The sequence below is a fragment of the Lampetra fluviatilis genome, chromosome 40, assembly GCF_964198595.1.
Source record: "Lampetra fluviatilis chromosome 40, kcLamFluv1.1, whole genome shotgun sequence".
NCBI lineage: Eukaryota > Metazoa > Chordata > Hyperoartia > Petromyzontiformes > Petromyzontidae > Lampetra > Lampetra fluviatilis.
Window position 1 is genome coordinate 7,218,134 of NC_136314.1, and position 24,102 is coordinate 7,242,235.

Genomic DNA, 24,102 nt, shown 5'->3' on the forward strand with positions numbered 1-24,102 from the left:
TGTGTATGTCCGGTGCCTCTCGCGTATTTGGACAGGTGGCACGAGATACCGACTGTCGGAGGGAGAGCGAGGAGTGCGTGTGTTTGTGCGTGTTGCCTGTCCTTGTGTTTGTGACGCAGTGGCGAGAGGTGGCGCAGTGATTTAGCACACTGCGCTACGAACACGGCGACCCCGGTTTGATTTCTGCTCCCTTGGATCGGCGTTAAATCAGTACCTCGCGGTGTGTGTGAACGTTACCACTGGGGAGACAAAGGTGGTTGGGCGTGGTGCTGGTAGCCCTCGCGTGCCGTGCCGACCTTCATAGGTGCTCGCTAACAGCACTTGCCCTGACAGTGTTAATGCTATATGGGTGATCTTTGTCTTTGTGTGTGGTTATGACTGCCGAACAAACCCGGCAACTGAGAGTTAATTGCTGGCCTTAAGGCTCAAAGTACATTCTAGAGCCTGCATTGGAGTGTGTGTGTGTTGGTGCGAGTGGGGAAGCAGCGGTGTAGCGGTTAGCACACTCCGCTACGAATGCCACGACCCAAGTTCTATCCCTGCTCACAGTCAACACCAGTCACGATTATCTGAACCGGTACTGGGCCCTCACCAGGTCTACTCGGCCTCAAAAGGAGTTCCCGGTGCAATGCGGTGCTGGCCACCCTCTTCTCATGTGCCATGCCGGCCACTAGCACTTGCTCCTACAGTCTATTATGGCTGCACGGGGGATCTTTGTCTTTCATTTTGTGGGGGAGTAAGCTGCTTTGAGAAGCAAGCGCCGCATGGGGTCTTGGCGATGCCTGGGATCGGAGTGGCCTCCTCTCGATTTAAAGCTTTCGTGACTGCAGGGATTCATCTTCTTGGTTCTTTCGGTAAAGTCACGTAGAAGGGAAATAATAAAAATAAAACATAATAAAATAATTCTCACGACGTTTCGGCCACAACGCAAGCAGCCGTCCTCAGGTGAAGAACAAGTCTGTCAGAAAGACACGTAGAAGGGAAATAAGATGCTGTCTTTCTGACAGACCTGTTCTTCACGTGAAGGCGGCTGCTTGCGTTGTGGCCGAAACGTCGTGAGAATTGTATTTTATTATGTTGTATTTTTATTATTTTATTATTTCCCTTCTACGTGACTTTACCGAAAGAACCAAGAAGATGGCCTCCTCTCCTTCACTCTCGTCTCGCAGTGCGTCCGCCGGGGCTGCATTCTGCTCGGTCGCTACGAGGATCGCTTGACCTGCTGGGGGTGGCTGCTTGCAACGATGCGTCTGTATGCGTTGCACTTGCTCCAACAGTCTGTTCAGGCTTTTCCGGTAAAGTCACGTAGGTAAAAAATAAAAATAAATAAATTATTAATTCTATTAATTTAATTTATATTTTGTACCTACGTGACTTTACCGAAAAAGCCTAAGAGTATGAATCCTTGCCGTCACGAAAGCTTCACATCTAGAATGAGTCTGTTCAGGCTATGGGTGGTAAGCGGGGCGGGGGTGTGCAGTCTGCGTGTGTGTGTGTACGTGTGGAGAGCGGTAGTGTAGCGGTTAGCGCGCTGCGCTATGAACCCAGCAACCCGGGTTCGATTCCCGCTCACGACCAACACCAGTGACGATTATCTGAACCGGTCCCGGGCCTCCCCTAGGTCGACTCAGCCTCAAATGAGTACCTAGTTTGGTGTGTAAATATCGCCACTAGGGAGACGAAGGCGGTCGGGCGTGGTGCTGGCCACCCACCCCCTCGTGTGCCGTTATGGCCTTCATAGGTGCTCGCTAACAGCACTTGCCCCTACAGTCTGTTAAGGCTATATGGGGGATCTTTATCTTTGTCTTTGTATGTGAGTGGTGGCTCAGTGGCTCGCACGTTGCGCCTATGAGCGTACGCACCGGAGTCTGGAGTTTTGGCCACGGCTAGCATCTGTGGCACCTTCTATCCGAACAGGACCTGGGCCTCCCCGAGGTAGACTCGGTATTTCAAGCGATTACCTGGTCGGGTTATATTTTTAGTCAATGGTGGGCGACCAAGGCGACTGGCTGGGCGTGGCGCTGGTGGCAGCAACACCTCCTGGTGGGTGGTGCCGGCCCTGTAGCAGAGGTCGCAAACGGGTTTGGAATCCTTACCCGTACCTGTACCCGGCCGCACCAGGGTTGCAAACGGCTACCCGTACCCGTACCCGGCCGGGTACGGGTAGCCGGGTATCGGGTAGGGTACGGGTATCGGGTACCCGGTTGTGACCTCTGCCCTGTAAGCCGGTGCCCGCTCACTGGATCGGGCCGCACAGCCTGCACGGCGGCGGCCGCGCGGTGGAATCTCTCTTTGTCCCTCGCGTGGCTTGTCGCGCGCGGGGAATTTTTAATTGCCCGGGCCTCGTTTCTGGCCACACGAGGAGTTCGATTTCCGGCCACCCACACGGCACATCCGTTGCCAGCGACCGGCATCCGCCCGACCCGGTTCGGGTGCCCGGCCGTGGCCATCGCTCGGCAATCCCGCGACGGCACTGGAAACGAGGACGCCGTCGTTTGCCGGCGCCGGGGTCCAAGTTGGCCAAGAGTCGGAAAGATGACGTTGCCGGATGACTCAATTGGAATTTCACGCATAGCAACAGCGCCCACTACTGGCAGGATCGTGCTAGTGGGGGGGTAGCACATGGACTGCTGGCACCGGGGGTGCCAGAGGTCGCATACGGGTTTTGATTCCTTACCCGTACCCGTACCCGGCCGCACCAGGGTCGCAAACGGCTACCCGTACCCGGCCGGGTACGGGTAGCCGGGTGTCGGGTAGGGTACGGGTATCGGGTACCCGGTTGCGACCTCTGCGGGGTGCCCATCAGGGATTTTGGGATGAGATGCAAGTCGCTTATCGGGTGTCAAGTGCTCTGAGACTCCCTGGCGTGTGATCAAAAACAATGGATTATTTATTACTGCTTGGGGGTCCCCTCTAGGTCCACTCGGCCTAAGATGCGTAGCCTGTACAGGTTGGTTAGGGGTGAGGGTTATGGTTCGGGGTTTTACTGTTTTTATTTGTCGTTCTGCTTGTTGACTCGGGAAAGCCTCGGTGAGCCTCAAGACTCTTTTTCAAGAAAGCCCTGCCAGGCGTTCGCAGCGGGGAAGCGACGATTGCCACGCGATTCCCGATGACGTAAACGTTTAAAACGTCGCCAAGTTTGGAAGAGGACATCGGCACGCCTATGCCCTCCTCTTCGCAAAACGACGTCACGGGATATTTAACATCTGCTGCGAAGCAGACGCCACTTACACCATTGGAACCTCATTTGCCAGTAAAAAATATGATAATTGTTTTTTTACCCTTCTATCTGGCAACAAAACTGACGGTAAAAAAACAATTATCATATTTTTTACTGGCAAATAAGATTCCAATGGTGTAAATGCTTAGCCCGAGCTCTCATACTCTGATGGTGCATTGTCTTGGAGTTGTGCGCCTTTTGGCGTCATCTGGTTCAACACCATGTGAGACTAGGCTCTAAGGAAAGCTGTCTCGGGTGTGGACCAATCAACTTCAAGGACAGCGCATACATGATCAGAGTTGTGTTTTTTGTTTGCATTATGACTGCAGGTATTGTGGTCTATGCAAACATGACTCCTTGTAAAAAATGGTGTCAGTTTTGTTGCCAGATAGAAGTGTAAAAAAACAATTATCAGACGCCACTTATTCACGGTCGACGCACACCGCAGTATTAACCGGGGCGGCCTGCCAGATTTGAACCGAGAACATCCGTAACGAGCGGCGAGCTGCAGCCGGGTCGTGGCATTTCCCCGGTCGGGGTTTTGTTGGTTTTGGGGATGCAGGGGTTAGGATTTAGTGCTCGGCTTTGGGGTTCGTGGTTGGGGTTTGTGGTTCAGGGCAGTTAGAGTTGCGGGTTTTGGCAAACGGCGGCCCCTCAGCTCCCGGTGTTTTCAGCGGGCTTCCGCGGGGACGTGAATGCGCCGACCGCCCCTGCGTGGTGGCGGTGATGTCTTTGAGACGCGGCTGCTTCCTGCGCCGTTTAAAACCCTCCCCACGTTTCACGGTGCCTGTGTGAGCACGGGGAAGACAAAGGAGGCCGGGCGGACGTGATGCCCATGAGCACGTGTGCAGTACTGACCTAAATAGGCGCTCGCTAATACCTCCGGCCGCCACGGTCTCTGTGGCTGATTGTGTGCCCCCCCCCCCACCTCCCCTCTTTGCGCCCGTGTATGCGTCTCTCTCTCTACCGTCTTACTTTGTTCGTGGTAATTAGGGTAATGGTTTGTACGGTCATTCCATTACCGCGTCGGTGCACTCTGCGTTGAGATGCTCAGGCAGCGCGTTGGTCACGGCGAGAAGAGCCTGGGTTGGATTCCCGACTGCGGCGTCTCTCCGTTCCGGCGTAGTAGGTTTCCTCCGGGTTCTCCGATTTCCTCCCAATTGGGATCGCACACACACAGCAACAATTCTGTCCCCTGCTGCAGAAAACTTGGAAGGCCCCCCCCCCCCCCGGCTCTTGAGACTCATGATTTACCTGGGCAAACGAGATGAATAAATAAAAAATGTTTTTATCGTGAGCAGGTGCTGTGTGGATTGCGTCAAGGCTGTGTGAGAGCTTGCGACGGCCTGGGGGAAGGCCTTTATCCAGAATTGGAATGGCCACGTGTAACCATGACGATGGATAACGACTAAAACTCATCCGGTGTGGTGGTTGCACTTTGACTGGTGGGCTTTGAACGATTCCTCGATTCGTGGACATCGTTAATGAAGACCTTTATCGATCCGTTTAATCCTGCGTCTTGAGGATCAAATTAGTGACCCCATGTGGCATCTGAGCTGTTACTGCTCCTCCGCCATCTCCAAGTCGCGCACTGATGGACGTGTGGAGAGACCGTCATCCGCGAGCAGAATGACAGAGCGCTGTACGCGATTGACAACAATGACAACAACAATAATATTATTGTGACGGAGCTTTATTCAAAGAGGGACGAACGGGATTGAACAAACTTTATTTGGAGCTTTCGTGACTGCAGGAATTACTCTTTGGTTCTTTCGGTAAAGTCACGTAGAAAGAGAAAATTAATTAAATAATAGCATACGACGTTTCGATCGCAACACAAGCAATCGTCATAGGGTACAAATGAAAGAGAAAACAAACCTAGTAAACTTATAAATATAATAAAATAATAAAAATTAAACAATAAAATAATTCTCACGACGTTTTGGCCACAACGCAAGCAGCCGTCCTCAGGTGAAGAACAGGTCTGTCAGGTCTGTCGGGAAGACAGACCTGTTCTTCACCTGAGGACGGCTGCTTGCGTTGTGGCCGAAACGTCGTGAGAATTATTTTATTATGTTTTATTTTTATTATTTTATTATTTCTCTTCTACGTGACTTTACCGAAAGAACCAAGAAGATGAATCCCTGCAGTCACGAAAGCTTTAAATAGAAATTTATAAATACAATGCAATACAACAGAGTCGGCTAACGTAACAGTAAACACCCATCCTGGTTGATTACGTTCTTCCAAAGAGATTGAACAGACCTGGCAGGATGTACACGACAAGCAATGCAAGTTGGGGAGCAGGAGAGGGGATTCTCGAATGGAACCGTTGGCCCGGAGTTGGCAGGAGGTGTCAGCTGTTTCGTGCCTGATGACCCTGCACCAACTTCCCCCCCCCCCCCCCAGTGGTTCAGGGTTAGGGGTCAGGGGTCGGACACCAGCCGAACCCACGGCAAGCATTTTCCCCTCGGCACAGTGCGAGAACATCTGTAGTGCTGTCGGTGATGATGGTGACAGATGATGTATTGATGTTGATGGCAGTGTAGGTGTCATGGTGCTGATGTGATGATGGCTATCGTGATTATTGATGACAGCTGAGGCTGATGGCAATGTAAAAGATGATGTAATGATGATTGGCGTTGCTCATGGTGATAATGACGTGATGTTCATGGCCTTTTGGCGTCCTCTGGTCTAACACCGTTTGAGACTCGGCTCAAAAGAAAGCTGTCTCTGGTGTGGCCCAATCAGTTTCAAAGACAATGCATATATTATCAGAGCGTGTTATTTTTTGTTTGCATTCTGACCACAAGTATTGTGGTTAATGCAGACGTGATTCCTTGTAAAAGGTTTCAGTTTGGTGTTTTAACATCTTAGCACCTGTTTTGTTGGCAGAAAAAAGGGGAAAAGCCTATTTTCATTGGTACTGGCAAAGGAGGTCCTATGACATGGTAATGAAGTTACTGACATGATGTTATGATGGTGTTGGTAATGATGACAACAATGAGGATGCAATGATTACGTGATGATGATGATGACAATCGTGAGCAGCAGTGGAAATTCCACAGTCTTATGGAGGGGTGCCACGCTATTTATAGAGCAATCACCTTTGCTTGGCCACAAAGTGATTGCTATTTTATCTACCCTGGAGGAATGATGGATTGAGTCCTATCCACCCGGTTGAAATATCCACAGAATTTGGAATCTTATTTGGATAAAAATAATTAACAAAATGACTAAGGGCTGTGTGTGTATGTGAGTGTGTGTGTGAGCCGTGTAGTAGTGGTGGTGTGTGTGGGGAGCGGTATTTTAACAGCTAGCGTGCTGCGCTATGAACCCGGTGACCCGGGTTCGATTCCCGCTCATGGTAAACACCAGTGACGATTATCTGAACCGGTCCTGGGCCTCCCCTAGGTCGACTCGGCCTCAAATGAGTACCTGGTGCGATGCGTAAACATCGCCACTGGGGAGACAAAGGCGGCCGGGCGTGGTGCTGGCCACCCACCCCCTCGTGTGCCGTGCCGGCCTTCATAGGTGCTCGCTAACAGCACTTTCCCCAACGGTCTGTTAAGGCTATACGGGGGATCTTTGGATTTGTCTTTGTGCGTACATGGGGGAACAGTGGCGCAGTGATTCGCACACTGCGCTATAAACCCAGCGACACGCATTAGTTTCTCGCTCACGGAAAATAAGAGTGGAGAATGTTTGAACCAATCCGGAACTTATTCTCGGTCGTTTTAGCCTGAAATAAGTAACAGACAGACAAATACAAATATCCCCCAGACGCTGTCGCCTCGACAGACTTGGTCTTCACCTGAGGACGGCTGCTTGCGTTGTGGCCGAAACGTCGTGAGAATTGTTTTATTATGTTTTATTTTTATTATTTTATTACTTCCCTTCTACGTGACTTTACCGAAAGAACCAAGAAGATGAATCCCTGCAGTCACGAAAGCTTTAAATCGAAAAATAAAATCCCCCAGATAGCTCTAAACAGACTGTTGGGGCAAATGCTGTTAGCGAGCACCTATGAAGGCCGGCACGGCACACACGTGGGTGGGTAGCCAGCCGCCTTTGTCTTACTAATCTTTACACACTGCACCGGGTACTCATTTGAGGCCGAGTCGACCTAGAGGAGGCCAAGAACCAAATCAGATATTCGTCACCGACGTTGGCCGTGAGCGGGAATCGAACTCGGGTCGCCGGGTCCGTAGCGCAGCGCGTTTAAATGCTACAACACCGCTCCTCGCAACACAGACTCGGAGGCACATCACGGGCACACAAGACAAAGACACGCAGACAGACACGCAGAGACAGACGGACGCACGCACGCACGCGTGGGAGAGATGAGAGTCGTGGCTGACATTGGTGAATGCTAATTTGGCAGAGCTAGCCGCAGCCACCCTGCCCCTCCTAGCCGCCCCCTTCCCTCCACCCCTGCTCCCCCCTCCCCCCACACATTATTGATGCTCAGTGTGGGTGGGGGGCCCGTACACGTGCACTTCAATTAGCAGCCCCAAGAAATGGTGCCGGCCAGAATCTCGCCGTGTGTGTGCGTGCGTACGTGACCAGGCTGCCAACCACGACCCACTGCTGTGTGTGTGTGAGCGTGTGCGTGTTGTGAGCTTTGTGAGCGTGTGTTAGTGCAGTGGTTAGCGCACTGCGCTACGAACCCCCCGCGACCCAAGTTTGATTCCCGCTCACGAGCAATATAACTGTGACGAACATTTGAACCGGTCCTGGGCCTCCCCTAGGTTGACTCGGCCACAAATGAGTACCTTGTGCAATGCACTAAATGGCACGGCTGTGGAGACAAAGGTGGCCGGGCGTGGTCTTGGCCACCCACCCCCCTCGTGCGCTGTGCCAGCCTTCATCGGTGTTCGCTAACACCACCTTGCCTCAACAGTTTCTTAAGGTAAAGTCACGTAGAAGGGAAAAAAAAAATAGCAAAATATATTATTAATGTAGTATATTATTAATTTATATTGGAATGTTTTATTTTTTATTATTTTATTATTTCCCTTCTACGTGACTTTACCGAAAGAACCAATAAGATGAATCCCTGCAGTCACGAAAGCTTTAAATCGAAATTTAGTCTCTTAAGGCTACACACGGGATCTTTACCTTTGTTTGCTTGCTGTGACCAGCTTTGCGGTGGTTACACTCTGCTCCACTTGACCCGGGTTCGATTCCAGGTCATGGCACGCAATACCACGTGGCCGATCTGAACCTCGTGTGTGCTTCCCCTAGGTCGATGCAGCCTAAAACGAGTGCTCGTGACGGTACAGTCCGCGCGCGGGCATCCGCAGAATGTCACGCACCGCGTGAGGTCGATTCCCGGCCCTAGCCGACATCTCTTGGGTTGACTCGGCCTCGACACGACTTCCCGATACAGCGTGTGGTCATCGGCGAGTGGGGAGACACGACGGTGCGCGGGCGCGGCGCTGGCTCTGCCGCCGTCCCCGCGCGTGCCGGGCACGCGGGGGAGGGAGGGATGGGGGGGGGGGCGGGAGATGGATCTCTCTCGGTGACGCTCGACCGTGCCGCTCGCAGGCCCGAGTCCGTCGAAGCGAGCCCCGTGGTGGACAAGTCCGGCACCCTCCCGCAGCACTCGCACAGCAGCTCCGGGACGACCCCGCACGCCGGCGCCGGCTCGCTGCACGCGGGCGCCGGCTCGCTGCACGCCGGTGCCGGCACGCAGCACCCGCACTTCGGCACCGGCGCGCTGCACCCGCCGGGCGTAGCGCAGCTCGCCCACCCTGGCCCCGGCGCGCTGCACCCGCTCGCCAGTGCGCAGCACGTGCAGCAGGCGCCGCACGCCGGCGGCGCTGGCCCGCAGCACGCGCACGCCGGCGCGCTGCACGTGCAACATTCGCAGGCCGCTGCGCAATACACTCAGCACGCCGCGCCGCAGGTGCAGCAGGCGCAGCTGGTGCAGCACGCGCCGCAAATGCAGCTGGTGCAGCACCCGCACGCCGGCGCGGGGGCACAGCACTTGTTCGTCAGCGGCGTGTCGGCTGTGCTGAAGCACAGTGGCCCCGTGCAGCAGCAGCAGCAGCACGCTGCCGTGCGGGGGCAGCAGCAGCACGCCGGCATGAGTGTTGGGGCAGCGCAGCACGGATACCTCGGCCTGCCCTACACGGTGAGGCGCAGAGCCGCTACTACCTCTCCCCTCTCACCTCACTCCCCTCCGCGCTCTCTATGGGCAGTATTTACAGTGTGACGCAAGGGGGCGCCAGAGACTCATCATTAACTCTGAGGTCCGGCATTGGTAGTGCACCCGCAATGTTTGAAGCACGTCTGCTGGATGAAGCACTGAATGTCAAAACCGTATTAAACCCAATGCTGTTGAGAGAGAAAACATCACTTCCAGAAGTCCGTGTGGCTGATTGGATTTTATTTATGCGGGGGGGGGGGGTATAGATACATATCTGAAACACGAGTCTACTGTCTGCTTATTTATTAATCATTCTTCGTCTTTGCAGAAACAAACATACATGGGCCACGCTCGGCCAACTCGTGCAGCGTTGTAAAGAGAGGGCAGTGAGGTTACGAGGTCGTGGGGGGGTCGTGTGGGGGCCGCGTGCGACGTCGGTTTCAGCGATGGCCATCGCGCTCACCGTGCGTGCCGTGTCGGCGTCGATGTCCCTTTCAGGACCACAACTACGGGGCTCCCCCGCCGCCCACGCCCCCGGCCTCTCCTCCGCCGCTGCACCCCCTGAAGGGAGGGGGGCGCCTGCCCGCCTGCGCCCCCCGCTGCGCCGTCTCCTCTCCCCACCACCAGCAGCAGCAGCAGCAGCAGCCGCCGCACGGAGCGCAGGCGGTGTACGGTCACGCGCGCGCGCCGCTGGCGCCCGGCGCGTGGGCCGCGACGGTGCAGGGAAGCGGCGGCTACTCGTTCTCCAGCCCCGCCACGCTGCAGAGGAGGCAGCGCCAGCAGCAGCAGCAGCAGCCGGGCGTGGGCGGCAGGCGAGTGTCGCTGGGAGGGTCGTGGAGCCAGAGTGACGTTGGGTACGTTGTTTGTCGTTGTCGTCGTCGTCGCTGCGCGGGGCGTTGTTGTTGTTGTTGTCGAGGGAATTGAATGGCCGCGCGATGAATCATGCGGCTCTCGACGGCGATGGTTGCCGTGGTTCTTTGGGTCGTGGAGCATCTGCGAGTTTGGTGGCGGCTGGGTGGTGAGCCGTTCCCCCAGGCAGCGCGGTGCACTGCTCGCTGTGGGATTTATCACCGAGCGCTGGCAACGAGGTCACGGGGATTTGAGGGATGGTGGGTGACGGTGATGGTGGTGGTGGTGGTGAGCGTGGCGACGATGGTGATGGTGACGATGTTCTTGCAGGGTGTTGCGGCAGAGGAGGCAGCCTGCCAGCAGGAAGGGCTTCTCTCCCGGTAAGAGGAAGTCGCTGCGTAGCGGCCTCGTGCAATTTGTCCGTTCTCATATGAACAATCATCATCTACGGCCCTCTGTCAGTCTCCCGCTGGATGAATTGATACGGAACACAATTGATGAATGTTCAAAGATTACACCTGTAACCTTAAAATTAAATCCGTTTCAAAAGAAAATTCGTGCGTGCATTAAAGTCAGTTTGAACATTTGTTAAAATAAATATAACAACCCTACGTGTCCTGACATTTGGGCCACGCTGTATAAATGGGAGCTGTGTGTTTATAGGCAGCACAAGTTTATGCTGTGTGTGAACCGACTTGTCATCATTCTTGTGATGTGCTTGTGGTTGTGATTGCTGTTGTTGAGTTTGTGGTTGTGATTGTGGTTGTTGTGATTGTGGTTGTTGTGGTTGTGCTTGGACCCCAGACGGGACGGGGGAGCCGCCCGCGTGCCGTCCGGGCCCACGGCCGCCCCTCCCCACCTCCCCTCCAAGCGGCGGCGGCGCCAGGAGCCGCGACTCCTCCGAGCAGCAGGCGCAGGCCGGCTCCACGGCGGCGCCACCGCCGGAGGAGGACGAGGAGGATGAGGAGGAGGACGACGAGGAGGAGGAAGAGGAGGCGGAGGAGGACGAGGAGGACGACGAGGAGGAGGAGGAGGAGGAGCTGCCCGCGTGCATGACGGTGTCCTACACGGCCGTCCAGCAGTCGCCCACGACGCTCACGCTCATGGCGAACCGCGCCGTTCCTGCCGCGGGCAGCGCGGCGGGGCCGGCGGGTGCGGCGGCGGGGGCGGCCGTGGCGGCGGCGGCGGGGACTCGAGGCCCCGCGCGCCCGCGCTCGCTGTCTCAGGAGCGCGGGCGCGCGGCGGGGAGGGTGGCGGCCGGCGACGGCGGCGGTGACGGCGGTGACGGCGGCGATGGCGCTGGCAAGGCGTTCTCGCCGATGACGGTGGCGGCCGCCGTGAAGCGCAAGCGGAGCGCGGTCGGCAGGCAGCGCCGGCCGGCGGCGCGGGCCAAGAAGGTCGGTACCGGAGCCGTACGGACGTGTGCGATCGCCGCGTTGACGGCGCCCGTCCGTTCTGGTACAGCTAAACTTAGTGGTGCTCGGTGAATCGGCCTGGAAGGAACGATGATGATGACGATGGGGTGGTGCGCATCTCCATTGGACAATTAAGGAAAACCCCTCGTGGCATCCCACAAAGCGTTACCTATTTTATGGACCTCAGAGGAATGACGGTCTGAGTTAACCCTGGCCCGGATTTGAACTCGTGCGATCCGTGATTAGCAGCTTCGTATGCGCCCGTTTGTAAACACGGTTATTGTGCACGTAGCACCTGGCCTCCTCGTAGCTCCGGGTGCGATGATGTTGCTTATGTGGGGTCTGCTGACCGTTGATGTTTTTTTTTTAATTTCACAGCCGTTAAGAGAAGGTCTACGCAAGTCTGCAAGAATAAAGGTGAGCACGTGTCTCCAATAAATATCCTTATAAATGACAATAAGTCACCATTCACATGGAGCGGGTACCCGCTCTAGTGCAGCGACCTTGAGTAGATCCAGCTACTGTTAGAGAGGAGATTACTCACGTGTGTTGATTAGACTATGCAACTGTAGGCCTCGTTGTGATGCGGCTTGGCACCCTAGAAGTCAAAGGTCAAATCGAGCCATGCGGCCGTTGAGAGCGGCATCCGCGATAGTAGAAGGACGGAGGTGACGGATCGCTGACGAAGAGGGTGGCTGTGGTGACGGCTAGGCTTGTGGCGGTCGATTGTACAAGTTGGCTCTTTTGCCCACGGCACATGCGTAGAATCATCCGTGGAAGGATCGGTTATTCTTACACCGCATGCGCATGCTTCGTGAAGTCGTCCCGAGGCTTACGGGACGAACGGGGCGGTACGGACGAGATGGGCGGTACGGACGAAACTCGCGACGCCGAGTAGCGTGACACTGGAATCCGTGTGGGCGAACTGTCGCTCGCCTGCGATGGTAGCGATGGCCAGCACCACCGCGAGAGGGTGGTAGCGGTCAAGGTTGAATTTGGCGATATCTGAGATGTACGTGGCAGATTTATATCTTGACGAATCGGCCGCCAGTGCCTCCCGTCGACGCCGTGCCCCGTCCGCCGTTGGTGGTTTAGAATCCGCCGGAGCGTCCGGGCCGCCCCTGTTGGCCAAGGTCGCCCATCGACTAACGCGATCCTCTCTCCCCGCCACCGCCCAATCAGAGCGTCGCGGGCGAGACCTCTCCGGGCGGAGACCTCCCCACGACTCCCACGGACGCTTTGGCCTCTTCCTCCTCCGCCTCCTCTTCGTCCTCCTCCACCGCCGGCACCGGCGGGTGCGACGACGACTCGGGCGCCGACTGGCGGAACCGCGTGCGCTCGTGGGCCGAGAACTACGAGGAGGCCCTGGCGAACCGCTACAGCGCCGACCTGCGCTCGGCTCTGCTGCTGCGGCGCCGCCAGGGCTCCCCCGTGGACGGCGGCGACGCCGGCGGGGTCGGAGGGCGCCGGGCGTCGGTCGGCGGGGAGGGGACCGAGCCGGGCGGCGTCCCCGCGGAACACGGGGCGGTCGCGGTCACCGTCAGGAGGTGGAGCGAACGAACTCCGGGAGTGAAGGACGGTGGGGGAGATGCTGCTGCTGCTGATGATGCTGGTGAAGCCGGCGATGGTGGGGATGACGGCGGTGGTGGTGGTGATGGTGGCGGTGATGGTGAAGAGGACCCTGCCGGCTGTGCGGGGCATGTGGAGGGGTTCAATGGGGAGGTGGAGAAGCGTGAAGTTGACTCGGACTGCGTGCTCGTCTCTCTCAAGCGACAGGTTGGTGGTGGGGGGCCTGTGCACATGTGTGTGTGTGTGTGTACCTGTGTGTGTGTACCTGTGCGTGTGTGTGTACGGTTGTGTGTGTGTGGCCTGGCACAAGCGCCGTGGTGACGTCACCGCCACTTAGTGGCGAATGGCGGTTGTTGTGTCTATGGAAGGGTTGTTGTGTCTATGGAAGGGTTGTTGTGTCTATGGAAGGTAGTGGTAGTGCAGTGGTTAGCATGCTGCGCTACGAACTCTGCACCCTGATTGGGTAGCAGCTGCTAGAGAGGCTCTCGTTATTCAATGTACGACCATGGAGAAGCTCGTGGCCAACATCAGTGGCGAAAAATACCTGGGCATGGAGCTGATGGCTGGGCATGGTGCTGATGGCTGGGCATGGAGCTGATGGCTGGGCATGGTGCTGATGGCTGGGCATGGTGCTGATGGCTGGGCATGGAGCTGATGGCTGGGCATGGTGCTGATGGCTGGGCATGGTGCTGATGGCTGGGCATGGTGCTGATGGCTGGGCATGGTGCTGATGGCTGGGCATGGTGCTGATGGCTGGGCATGGTGCTGATGGCTGGGCATGGTGCTGATGGCTGGGCATGGAGCTGATGGCTGGGCATGGAGCTGGCCAGCCTTCATAGGTGCTCGCGGACAGCACTTTGCCCGAAACAACCGATTTATTAAAGTCTAAAGGGGGAATCTTTGTCTTCGTTTATTCGTGTGTCGGCGAGCCTTTGATACTTCACGTGGCCTCAAAGTGCACCTCGCCTGGCACAAGTGCTGTGGTTACATCAGCGCCACTTAGTGGCGAATCGCAGCTGTTATTATTGTGCGTGTGTTCACATGTGTTCACCTGTGTGCGTGTGTGTGTGTGCGTGTGTTGACGTGTGTGTGTGTTCACGTGTGTTCACGTGTGTGTGTTCACCTGTGTGTGTGTGCGTGCGTGTGTTCACCTGTGTGTGTGCGTGTGTTGACGTGTGTGTGCGTGTGTTGACGTGTGTTGACGTGTGTGTGTGTGTGTGTGTGCGCGTGCATGTGTTGACGTGTGTGTGCGTGTGTTCACGTGTGTTGACGTGTGTGTGTGCGTGCGTGTTGACGTGTGTGTGCGTGTGTTCACGTGTGTTGACGTGTGTGTGTGTGCGTGTGTAACTCCATCAAAAAAGTAACCTGCAGCGCCACACCTATTACCATCATTAGAGGAAAAAACGGTGATCCAATCTCCGACCCCCAGGAACAGGTTTGCAGATTTGCTGAGCATTTCTGTGAGGTCCTGGGGGAGGGAAAATCTCTCAGCCAGGAAAACATCATGGCACAAAGTAGGGATAACCCTGCTGAGGCTGCGGTGCCTCAAATATTGGAAGAGGTCACCCCCTGTGAGTGGCTGGCTGAGGTGCCAGCTGTTGAGGAAGTACTGAGGGCGATCCGGAGTCTGAGACCAGGGAAGGCACCGGGCAGAGATGATCTCCCAAGCGAAATGCTGAGGGAGGGTGGCGTTTGTGCACAGACTGCCCTATATGACATCATAACAACAGTCTGGACCACTGGACGGGTTCCGCAGGACTGGAAGGATGCCCTGGTGGTCCCCCTCTTTAAGAAGGGGGACCGTACCGACTGTAACAACTACAGGGGCATCTCACTCCTCAGTGTGCCGGGTAAGGTCCTGGCAAGGATTATTCAACATCGCCTTGCTAGGCACGCTGAGGAGAGGCTTGCGGAGCCCCAATGCGGTTTCAGGAAAGGGCGGTCCTGCACAGATGCCATATTTTCTGTCCGTCTGCTACAGCAGAGGTGTAGGGAATTCCAAAAAGACCTACATCTCTGCTTTATTGACCTGGTCAAGGCCTATGATACCATCAGTAGGACTGGGCTCTGGGTTTTTCTTCGTGCTTTCGGAGTCCCTGACCCTCTGCTCACGATCATTAAGGACCTTCATGATGGTGAGCGGGCCCGGGTAAAACTACGTGGCCGGGAGTCGGAGCCTTTCCCTGTACACCTTGGGGTGCGACAGGGATGTCCTCTGGCTCCCACATTTTTAACATCTATTTCGACTGCGTAGTTCGTGAAGCCTTCAATAGCTGTACCGGGGGAATTTCCATTTGGTAAAGATATAATGGGAGGCTGATCGACGCCCGGGTGCGATCAAGGGATGGCTCCCTATTGGTCAACCACGTTATGTATGCCGATGATTTGGTAATAGCTGCTCATTCAGAAGAGGAGTTGGAGACGCTGCTGCTGAGACTGGAGCGTGCCACTAAGAGGTGTGGGGCCTTACCATCAGCCCCACCAAAACTAAGCACCTGCCTGGGTATTTTGTACCATCGGACACTCCACCCCCACAACTCCCAATTGGTGATGGGGCAGTTGTGGAGAGAGTGGAGAGTTTCCCATACCTGGGCAGTGTGCTCATGACCGGCTCCAGTTTATCAGCAGAGGTCTCACTCCGAATCAGTCGAGCGGCAATATCTTTTCATCGGTTGCGTAACGCTGTGTGGAAGCTACCTGGTCTGTCGCTCCGCACGAAGCTTCAGGTCTTCTCGGCCACGGTCATTCCCTCCCTTCTCTACGCTTGCGAAACGTGGACCCCCCTAGTGGAGCATCTTCGCCGGTTGGAAACATTTAGGCTGGCCTGCCTACGATCCATCCTGGGTTTAACCAGGCTGGATTGTGTGAGGAGCTCACAAGTCCTTGAAAGATCTGGGCAAAGTCCCATCAGTGAGCTCCTCCGGCAGGCAAGGCTGCGTTGGCTGGGTCATGTAGCCCGCATGCCCAGCCACCGCATGCCTAAACAGCTTTTGTTCGGCCGGATCGAGGGGGCTAAACGGGCGCGGCACGGGCTAGAGAAGAGATGGAGTGATGTGGTACAGGAGGACGTGGAGCTGAGTGGATTTGCCGATGACTGGTACCAGCGGTGTCAAGATCGGCCTCAGTGGAGGAGGCTCGTGAAGGACGCTACTGGGCAGTTGGAGGCAGTCGCCCTCCAACAACAACGGAGGGCGGAGGAGCGACGCTCACAACAACGAGCGGAGCGCCGGGTGGCTAAAGCGCAGCAAGTTGGTACAGTAGGGGGCACAGGTGGTGCATCAGCCAGTCATCTCGGTCATCTCGGTCAGTCGACCCGTGGCACCTGGGTCTGCCCGTGACCTCCTGCCAGCGGGCGTTCGACACTTCACGTGGCCTCAAGGTGCACATGGCCTGGCACAAGCGTCGTGGTGACGTCACCGCCACTTAGTGGCGAATGGCGGTTGTTGTTGTTGTTGTGTGTTCACCTGTGTGTGTGTGTGCGTGCGTGTGTTGACGTGTGTGTGTGCGTGTGTTGACGTGTGTGTGTGTGTGTGTGTGCGTGCGTGTGTTGACGTGTGTGTGTGCGTGCGTGTGTTGACGTGTGTGTGTGCGTGCGTGTGTTCACCTGTGTGTGTGCGTGCGTTTGTGTTGACGTGTGTGTGTGCGTGCATGTGTTCACCTGTGTGTGTGCGTGCGCGTGTGCAGTGTGCGTTGTCTCGAGGCCGCGCGGTCCCAGACTCGCTCTACTTGGGCCGCGTGGTCACGGCCGCCCGGCCGCTGGCCCCGCACTCCCTCGTCATCGAGTACCGCGGCGTCGTCATGCTCAGCACGCAGTTCGAGGCCAACGGACACTTCTTCAAGAGGTGAGCGGCGACGGGAGGGGCGGCCGTGCCCTCCGCGCTCCCCGGCGACTCGCGGCGGAGGCGGAGCGCCAATATCGGATCGCGTGCCGGAGCCGGTCGGACCGCCGCCTCGCCGGACCGCGAGAGACGGCGCCGGCCCGGCGGCGCGGCCCGTTAAAGCGGCAGTGGCTAGGCCGCGGCTGGGTAGCGCTACCCCCCCCCGCGGGCTGCGAGGCTAGATGGGGCTGTGTGCGTGCGCGCAGGCCGTACCCCTTCGTGCTCTTCTACTCCAAGTGCGACGGCGTGGACGTGTGTGTGGACGCGAGGACCTTCGGCAACGCAGCGCGATTCATCCGCCGCTCGTGCACGCCCAACGCCGAGGTGCGACTCCACCCCACGCCGCCAACGTCGCCAACGCCGCCGCCGCCACCGACCCGCGTTCCTCGCGCTGCAGCTGCGATGCTCCTGAATCGAGCGAGCGAGCGAGGGGGCACGCCACGTCTGGGGCGTTACCGCGCTGCTAATTCCACAGAAACGTATAAATGAACTACTGCAGAACTTGTGTTGCCACTTAGAGAGAGAGAGAGATGGGTGAGTGATTCAGAGGCATGGAAACCCACAGACAAGCGGGAACGCAGCCAGAACGGGCGCCAACAGTTTGCCAAGCTCTGTGGTCCTGTTGGGATAAGAAACATCTGACCCGAGTTCGATTCCCGGCCACGGCTATAAGATCAGCGGCGAGCGAGGTCTGAATCGGTCGGCCTTCAAACAAGTACCACGCCTTCCTTTCTCGTGCCGTGCCGACCTTTGTAGGTGCTCGCTTAACAGCACTTGCCCCAACGGTCTCTAAATGTTACGTGGGGGGGGGTGGTGGTCGGGCACCTTTGTCTTTGTACGCGATACCAGGTGCGGCACATAGTGGAGAAGGGCGTCATCCGTTTGTGCATCTACTCGGTGGCGCTCATCGGCAAGGGCTCGGAGATCACCATCCCCTTCGACTTTGACTACGGTGGCTGGTGAGGATCACGGAGACACGCGGGCGGGTGGGCGGACGGGCGACAACACACACACACACACACACCGGTCCCAGCCCACTCGGCAGTGCCCAAGCACAACCAATCCACTGCCGGATCGGAGCCTCCCACACGCCCGAAAGTGAAAGACGCGCCGTCCAGTTGGGAGTCACCCTCCCAACGGCAACAAAGAACAGAGGAGGAAAGTTCACAATGAGTGGAGCGCACCAGGTGGCTAAAACTCAGCAAGATGGCACAGGTGGTGCATCTGCCAGTCATCTCAGTCGGTCTGTCCCGTGATTTCCTGCTAGCTAACTTGTCCCAGTTCACATTGCCTCAAGGTGCACCTAGCCTGCCACAAGCATGGTAGCGATATCACCACCACTTAGTGGTGAACGGCGGTTGTGGTTGTTGACCTGTGCGTGTGCGAGCATGTGTGTGAATTGACCGTTTGTGTCACCACGTGCATTTGACAGCGCGTGTGACCGTGTGTGTTTGACAGCGCGTACCGCGTGGAATGTGCGTGCGCACGCCGGGAGACCGAGTGCCCCGTGCAGCGTCGCAACAACGAGGTGCTGCAGAAGTCTCGGCACGGGTGAGTCTCAAGCAACCCCTCCCCTCCCCTCTCCTCGACCCGCTCCCCTCGCCACGACCCCCTCGCCTCCCCTCCCCTCGCCCCCCTCCCCTCGCCCCCCCTCACCCCCCCTCGCATCTCCCTCGCCTCCCCTCCTCTCCCCTCGCTTCCCCTCCCCTCGCCCCCCCTCGCCTCCCCTCCCCTCCCCTCGACCCCCTTTCCCCCCCCACTCCTCCCCTCCCCTCGCCTCCCCTCACCTCCCCTCTCCTGGACCCCCTCGCCTCCCCTCGCCTCCCCTCACCTTCCCTCCCCTCACCTCCCCCCCCGACTCCTCCCCTCGCCTCCCCTCGCCCCCCCTCACCCCCCCTCGCCTCTCCCTCGCCTCCCCTCCCCTTGCCCCCCCTCGCCTCCCCTCCCCTCGACCCCCCTCCCCTCGCCTCCCCTCCCCTCACCTCCCCTCGCCTCCCACACCACCGCTCCTGCCGCCGGTTCGAGGCGACGCACGCCTGGGCCGCGGGTGTCCCTCGCCGCACAAGCTATAACCTTTGCTCGTGAACAAAAGCCCTTGAACGTGAAGTGCGTCGCTCCATTCCGGAACGGCAGTGACGTCGCGAGAAGTCTGGACGATGTTTTTGATCACGAGTCGGAGGGACCAAAATTCTGCTGCCAGACCCCCTCTCACCCATAACCCTCCAGCCACTCCACCAGTGGCCACCTTCAAGATAGATCCCCCCCAGAGCTCTCCTCTGCCCGATCCTCTCGCTCTGCTCTCTCTCTCCACGTGTCTCCCGCCCCAGCTGCCCCTGAAGCTTTCTCGGGAAGAGCTTCTCCATCCCCTCTGTTGCTGCTGCCACCTTAGAATGCGCGGACCCTTTCCCCAGCCGTCTGTGCTGCGGACTTCCTGCCCCTATTCAAGTCCAGACACAAAACCTTTTTGCACGCTTTCTTTTAACTCACTCTGTCGTTGTTGTTGTCGTTGTTGTTGTCGTTGTTGTATCCTCAAATCTTGTAACTCAATTTTAACCCACTTTCACAATTTGGTATCGACTGCTTATGTCGACTGCTTATGTCATACTGATGACAATACTATATTCTATCATAAAAAATATATTTTTTTTAATATATAAACATTATTTTTTATATGTTATGTTTCGGCTTGGGTCTAATTGTCCACGGTCAACTGACGTTGACTGTAAATCACCACGGTCCCTTACGTTGTGGCAAGCTTCGAGGCCACTTCCTGGAGGCGTGGAGTTTTGCCATTACTAGTACATTATAAAAGCGTGTTTAAAAAAAAAAAAACATTGAGCACACCGCTTCTGCACAGCGTCTAGAGATGCAGTCGCATGTTCGACTGTGAATACAACTTGTACTGCATTGGTGAAGTGGGATATAAGACCCAGGTGTGCGTGTGTGCGTGCGTGCGTGCTTAGATACGACACGCGGCGCCGTGGCTGCCGGTCGCGGGAGGAGGCGGAGAGAAGCGGAGACTCGGGGCATGCGGCCTCCACGGAGAGACCCGTGTCTCCGATACGACTCTCGCTGTCAGGAATACAGGTGACCCCTCCCACAGCCTGTGTCCCAGAGACCGGTCTGTCAGTCCATTGTCGAGCGACCCGCGCGCAGAGCTTGAGCCCACGACCTCACCATTGTTGTCTTCTTGTCTCCAACGTGGCCATTATCAATTGCCTTAGAGAGTGTCCGAGAGAAAGCCCCATTTACCTGGGTTGGAACCCACGACTTTGCTTTAACATCTCCGGCGTGGCCATTATGAACTCGTGGAGAGAACGTGAGAGAGACGGCCGGCCGGCCGTAGACCTCGAAACGCTTCATCAGCAGTTTTCGGCACGACCATTACGAGGCCTCTCGGGCGCGAGACCCCCAGACCTCAAACCCAGGTGCCCCGGCGCCGGCTGGCGGCCTCCTTCAGGGCCACGTCGGGCCGGCCGCGGGAGTGACGGTTGCGCCGCCGGGGGGCCGCCGTGTGCGTGCGCAGTGCCGCGAGGAGCGCCGGCTGGAGGCCGCCTGCGCGCGCGCCGACCGCAGGGAGCGCAGGCGAAGCGACGCCACCGGCGCGGCGCTGGCGGACGCGGCGAGCCGCGGCGGTGGCAGCGGCGGCGAGCGAAAGGATCGTGTCAAGGCAGAGGGGCTGGGGGTCGCGGGGTCACTGAGGGAGCTCGGCGGGGAGGGGGGGCCGCCCAGGCCCGGGGGTTCGCCTGACGTCAAGCGGGAAACCGGCACCCCCCCAGAGGTGTGTGTGTGTGTATGTGTGTGTATGTGTGTGTATGTGTGTGTGAAGGGGAGCGGTGGTGTAGCGGTTAGCGCGCTGCGCTATGAACCCGGCGACACGGGTTCGATTCCCGCTCACGGCCAACACCCAGTGACGATTATCTGAACCGGTCCTGGGCCTCCCCTAGGTCGACTCAGCCTCAAATGAGTACCTGGTGCGGTGTGTAAACATCGCCACTAGGGAGACAAAGGCGGTCGGGCGTGGTGCTGGCTACCCACCCCCTCGTGCGTCGTTCCGGCCTTTATAAGTGCTCACGAACAGTACTTGCTCCAACAGTATGTTAAGGCTATACGGGTGATATTTGTCTTAGTATGTGTTTGGAGGTGTGTCTGTGTGGTGTGTGTGGTTGTATATAGCCAGCGTGGCAGGGGAGCCAGCAACTCGTCTTTAATTGAATAGACAGATGGAGAGATACAGGCACACGGAACAGGTCTACAGGTCGACCTATTTATATCTGGAAAAACAGATGGACGATTAAATGAATGGATATCCGGATGGATCGAAAGGTGATTGGACCGATGTACACACACACACACTAAAGAACAACAAACTTGCAAACAGTTAGATGCACATGCGGAGAGCCTGCCGTAGGTTCAGATGGACAACCACGAGTATGGGTGAACGATTGTACACCCGAGGTGAATGATTCATCTGTCGGATAAACAGACAGACAGAAGCTCCACTGAATGACCGGACAGACTTGCAATCGGCGAAGTGCCCCAACGCGTGTTGTTGCCGTCGCTGCCCCTCCCGCAGGCCCGCGCGACGCCCTCCAAGGAGGCGACGACCCCCTCGCGCCCCTCCCAGCCGCGATCCTCACGCTGCCGCCCCCGCCGTTGCTTTGGTCGCTCGCGCCGGAAGCCCCGGGCGTCCGACTCCTCCAGCGGGGCCGGGCCCGGCTCCGCCTGCTCCGCCGCCGTCGCCGCCTCGTCGTCGTCGTCCTCCTCCTCCTCGTCGGCGGCGGCGGCGGCCTCGGGCGCCGTGCCGTCGCTCCTGCCGCGGGCGCCGACGCCGCAGTGCGCGTCGGCGCCGTCGGACGCGGCGGCCTCTGCGGCCTCGGCGGCGTCCTCGGCCACGGTCGCGGCCGAAGCGCCGCAAGGAGCCGGGGCGGGGGGAGTGCCGGCCGAGGGAGCGGCGCCGGGGCCGGACGGGATGTGCGGAGACGGAGCGTGGGCGATGGGGGACGGGGGCTCCGGGTACGACGGCTCCATCGACGGCGGCAGCAGGGCAAGTGTCCGCACCGTCAAACTCGTGAACGTCGCCGGCGGCGATGGGAACGTGATCGTCGTCGTCACGCGTTTGCCGTGTCGGCGTCTCTTTTGTTGTCCAGCAGCTTTGTCGCTCATCGCATTCCTCCTGTATAAATAAAGATTGTGATTCTGACTTGGACAGCCGTGCGCACGAGGCGTTTCCACCTCTAGCGGTATTCCACGCGAGACGTCGCGTTGACCGCGTTGACCATTACGTAAATTGCACGCGCGCACCGTGTCTAACGTCTCGCCGCCCGTCCCCAGGAGGGCGTGGGCTCCGTGTCGTCTCCCGCGCCGTCCGACGCCTCCCTGGCCGCCTCCTCCGCCGGCGGTGGCGGTGCCGTGCCGGGCGGCGCCGGCGGCGGCGGCTGCGTGAGCCCCGTGCGCGTGTCGGACGACCCCAGCTCGCTGGCGCACGTTCTCAACCTCCTGCTGGGCCTGGGCCCCGCGCTGCAGGTGTGCACCGCGCCCAAGCACTACGTGCGCTTCACCTCGCCCTTCCTGCCCGAGAAGCGGCGTGGCGGAGCCGGCGCGGGAGCCGCCGGCGCGGGGCCCGGCGGCGCAGCCGGGGGCCGACGGCCGCGAGGCTGGCGCAAGACGCAGCAGCAGCACCACCAGCAGCACCAGCAGCACCAGCCGGCGGACGCGCTGTCGGCGCCCTGCAAGAAGGTGAGCGTGCGCGGCGCGGGGCGAGAGGTTCCGGCAGGTACGGTCGTTTTTCAGAATGATTTTGTCAGAGCCAACATTTTGTCACTGCCCCGATTGAAGGCCACGCTGCTGGTGATGACGCTTTTTGGTCCTCTCCACCCTGTTCCACCTCCTCCTCTATCTTCGCCCGTCCTCTTATTTCCTCTTCTCTCCTCCCATCTCTTCTTCCGTCTGCTTTCCTGTTCCGTCTTCCTACCCGCCCTGCTACCATGCCGCCCTTTCCTCTCCGCTCTTCTCTTCGCCGCTCCTCTCCGCTTGCCCTCCCCTCCCTCGCACACCCCCAGCGGTGGCTGCGGCAGGCGTTGGCCGAAGCCCAGGACGCGGCGCAGGAGGGAGGTTCCACTCCCGCTGCCGCGGCGGCGACTGCGCCGGCCGTGGACGTTGGCGCCGACGCTCTGCAGCTGCAGCGGCCGTCGCACGGCAGCCCCTCGGCCAGCGAGACGGGCGACAGCCTGAGCTGCGTGTCCCCCTCGCTCAGCCTCGCCTCCTCCAGCGGTGAGGCCCCTGACCGGCCATTACCGCGGACATCTGATATCGCTCTCAAGTCGTCGTCGTCGTCATTACCACAGAATAAAGAGAGGGCAACGTAGGAGACGGATAATACCAACGGGGTGCAATGAGATATTTGAAGGTGTCTCGACGATATTTTTGCCCGTCCTGTCTCATCCCCCACCCCACACACAGACTTGCCGGCGCCCCCTAAGAAGCGTTGCGTGCGCGCCAACTCCCCGCACGCGCCGGAGCCCACGGCTTCCTCCTCCTCCACCGCCGCCTCGAGCTGGGATCCCGGCACAGACGGCGCCGTCCCTGACGGAGCCGCCGCCATCGCCGTGACGCCGCCGCCGCCGCCGCAGCGCCCGGCCGAACCACCGCCCCCCGGCGACCCCTCCGGCGCGGCGGCGCACTGGGACGACTGCGTGGTGGTGGGCGTCCAACAGCCGCAGCAGCAGCAGCAGCAGCGGCAGGAGCAGCAGGAGCGGCAGGAGCGGGAGAGGGCCGAGGACGTGGACCGTGCGGACGAGCGGCGGCGGAGCGGCGACGCCGATCCGGACAGCGGCGGCGCGCTGACAAAGTCCGGAGCGGACTCGGCGCTGGATGATCGCGCGCTGGATTTGGACGGCGGCTGCCTGCCGTTCCGGCCCGTCTTCTCTCCCATCAGCCCCGAGGGCCCGTCCTACCCGCCGCCGCCCGTCTTCGAGGTGCCCGCCGTCCGCGGCGCGTTACGGGGTGGGCGCGCGA

At 58.5% G+C, this 24,102-nt stretch overlaps 1 protein-coding gene across 6 annotated transcripts in view; it reads left to right on the plus strand.

Annotated features, from left to right (window-relative positions):
• The window catches only part of LOC144946182 (uncharacterized), a 72,740-nt gene that overhangs the window by 37,336 nt on the left and 11,302 nt on the right, over positions 1-24,102 (plus strand). For 5 of the 6 annotated variants that reach the window (XM_078875002.1, XM_078875001.1, XM_078875007.1 and 2 more), the window contains exons 3-18: positions 8,771-9,359; positions 9,873-10,228; positions 10,554-10,603; positions 11,028-11,620; positions 12,017-12,055; positions 12,821-13,414; positions 16,892-17,049; positions 17,292-17,409; positions 17,935-18,044; positions 18,544-18,636; positions 20,049-20,172; positions 20,612-20,866; positions 21,662-22,132; positions 22,420-22,824; positions 23,148-23,358; positions 23,548-24,062. In XM_078875002.1, coding sequence (XP_078731128.1) covers positions 8,771-9,359; positions 9,873-10,228; positions 10,554-10,603; positions 11,028-11,620; positions 12,017-12,055; positions 12,821-13,414; positions 16,892-17,049; positions 17,292-17,409; positions 17,935-18,044; positions 18,544-18,636; positions 20,049-20,172; positions 20,612-20,866; positions 21,662-22,132; positions 22,420-22,824; positions 23,148-23,358; positions 23,548-24,062 — 4,681 coding nt within the window. The remainder of the gene's footprint in view (positions 1-8,770; positions 9,360-9,872; positions 10,229-10,553; positions 10,604-11,027; positions 11,621-12,016; positions 12,056-12,820; positions 13,415-16,891; positions 17,050-17,291; positions 17,410-17,934; positions 18,045-18,543; positions 18,637-20,048; positions 20,173-20,611; positions 20,867-21,661; positions 22,133-22,419; positions 22,825-23,147; positions 23,359-23,547; positions 24,063-24,102) is intronic. The other variant, XM_078875006.1, reaches the window with a different exon arrangement.